The following is a 1,724-nucleotide window of genomic DNA, read 5'->3' as shown; positions in this document are numbered from 1 at the left end:
TACTCGGGGGTTTTCGGGGTCGCCGATTACGAATCTGATGTCACTTTTTAAAAATTCAAAATGGCGGATTCAATATGCCGGAGGAAAATTCTTTGAATCCTTATTCAATTATTATAATTATGAAATCTGCAGAACTATTTTGTGTCCGTTTGCCGTCGATTATTTCGCCGTTGCCCGACTCTTACCGCGGGGAGGTGAACACAAAAGAGTGTTTTTCTTTTTTTTTTAATATTTTTTTAAATTTTTTTGTTTTTTTTGTATTTTTTTGCTTTTTTTTACTTTTTAAGCGTGGAAAATTTGAAAGCACGAAACACAGAAGTAGTCGCCGCACTTTACGCACTTTCTTTGCGTTCTAAAACTGCACTTCGAGAAATTAGAGCATTTTTTTTCTGTTCAACTCTTTGAACTTTGTGACTCTTTATACTGTCTGATTTTTGAAAATATGTTTCTGTAATCTGTATAGCGATCTCTTTGGTGCCAATTTTTTTTCTTCATCTACCAAATTTTTTAAAACCATTGCATTCGTGATTGATGCTTGAACAAGTCTCATGAATATCACCCAAGTCCACTTTTTCGCTCTTATGCATAGCATCAAATTGCTGCAATGTGCGTCGTGCAAGTCTACTCCGCCCATAAACTTGTAGGTTTTAAAAGAATTAGGGAATGCTATATTTTTTTTGGTTTTTGCCTCAGAAGAATATCTCTTGACTGAATTCATTGGTGTAACACCTGTCAATGTTGAGAGAATAGACACTACTTTGGAATCCTTTATCGTGAGATAATTGACACCACTATGTATGTCATGCTTGGCAATAAATGTACCTCTTGGATCTTTATCGCTGATCGCATTTTTTACTTGTATTTAATTGGCTCTAACTGTCCCTGTTGCCCGCAAACCAACTTTCTTCAGGTGAACCAGTAAATCTGGACTCGTAAAAAAGTTGTCAAAATATAAGTGATATTTCACAAGATTTCTGGGTACAACTGAAGAAAGAAGATTTTGAAGAAGACCAACGACAACGCAGCTACCTAAGGCACATTTATTGAGCGTTTCTCGGTTGCCAAAGAAATAGCTTTTCGAATTTTTGCCACAATAAATGTCACAATCGAACAAGAATCCTTCGGAACTACAAAGAGCCCACATTTTGATGCCGAAACGCACAGGCTTATTTCGTATGAACTGCTTTAAAACAGTTCTTCCACGAAACTTCACCATCATTTCGTCAACTGACAAGGCAGATGAAAAATAACCGAACTGTCTCGCATTTTGCTTAAAAATCTCTAAAGGACCTCTCACTCGCCAAGCTTTATCATTAGGATTTTCATCTCCAGGCTTGTACAGCTTCAGCTTGGATTTAATATTTTCAAACTTTTTACGACTCATAGCTCCAACTACAGCTTCACAATTCAGAAGATGATTCTGAGACCAATAATCCCTTTGAGATTTCCTTAGGTTAAAAATGGATAAAATAATTATTCCCAGAAAAGCATCTAATTCAGCCATCGTAATGGGACAATCATTAATTCGTGTTGCTTCTAATACAAATTCTTTTAGCTCAATAGAAAAAAATATTCAAATAGATCAGTTGACGATTATTTTCTTTGCAACGATATCGGATAAAAAAGTTTTATTTTTATATTGAGCATCATACTTCTTTTCACCATCTACCCATTCATAAATATGTTCCGGCTCCAACTTTAACTGATTTGCGGTATAATTATCT

General features: G+C 35.4%; 1 protein-coding gene across 1 annotated transcript; it reads right to left on the bottom strand.

The window, feature by feature from the left end:
- Positions 1–862: 862 nt before the first annotated feature.
- LOC127277682 (piggyBac transposable element-derived protein 3-like) lies at positions 863–1,504 on the bottom strand. The gene has a single exon (XM_051298981.1). It carries the CDS (start codon positions 1,502–1,504, stop codon positions 863–865), a length of 642 nt encoding a protein of 213 aa, XP_051154938.1.
- Between the last annotated feature and the right edge of the window lie 220 nt (positions 1,505–1,724).

Source organism: Leptopilina boulardi, unplaced genomic scaffold (genome assembly GCF_019393585.1).
Source record: "Leptopilina boulardi isolate dan_hultmark-lab unplaced genomic scaffold, ZJU_Lbou_2.1 LbouV2_173, whole genome shotgun sequence".
Taxonomy (NCBI): Eukaryota; Metazoa; Arthropoda; class Insecta; order Hymenoptera; family Figitidae; genus Leptopilina; species Leptopilina boulardi.
This window is presented reverse-complemented; position numbering and strand designations above follow the sequence as displayed.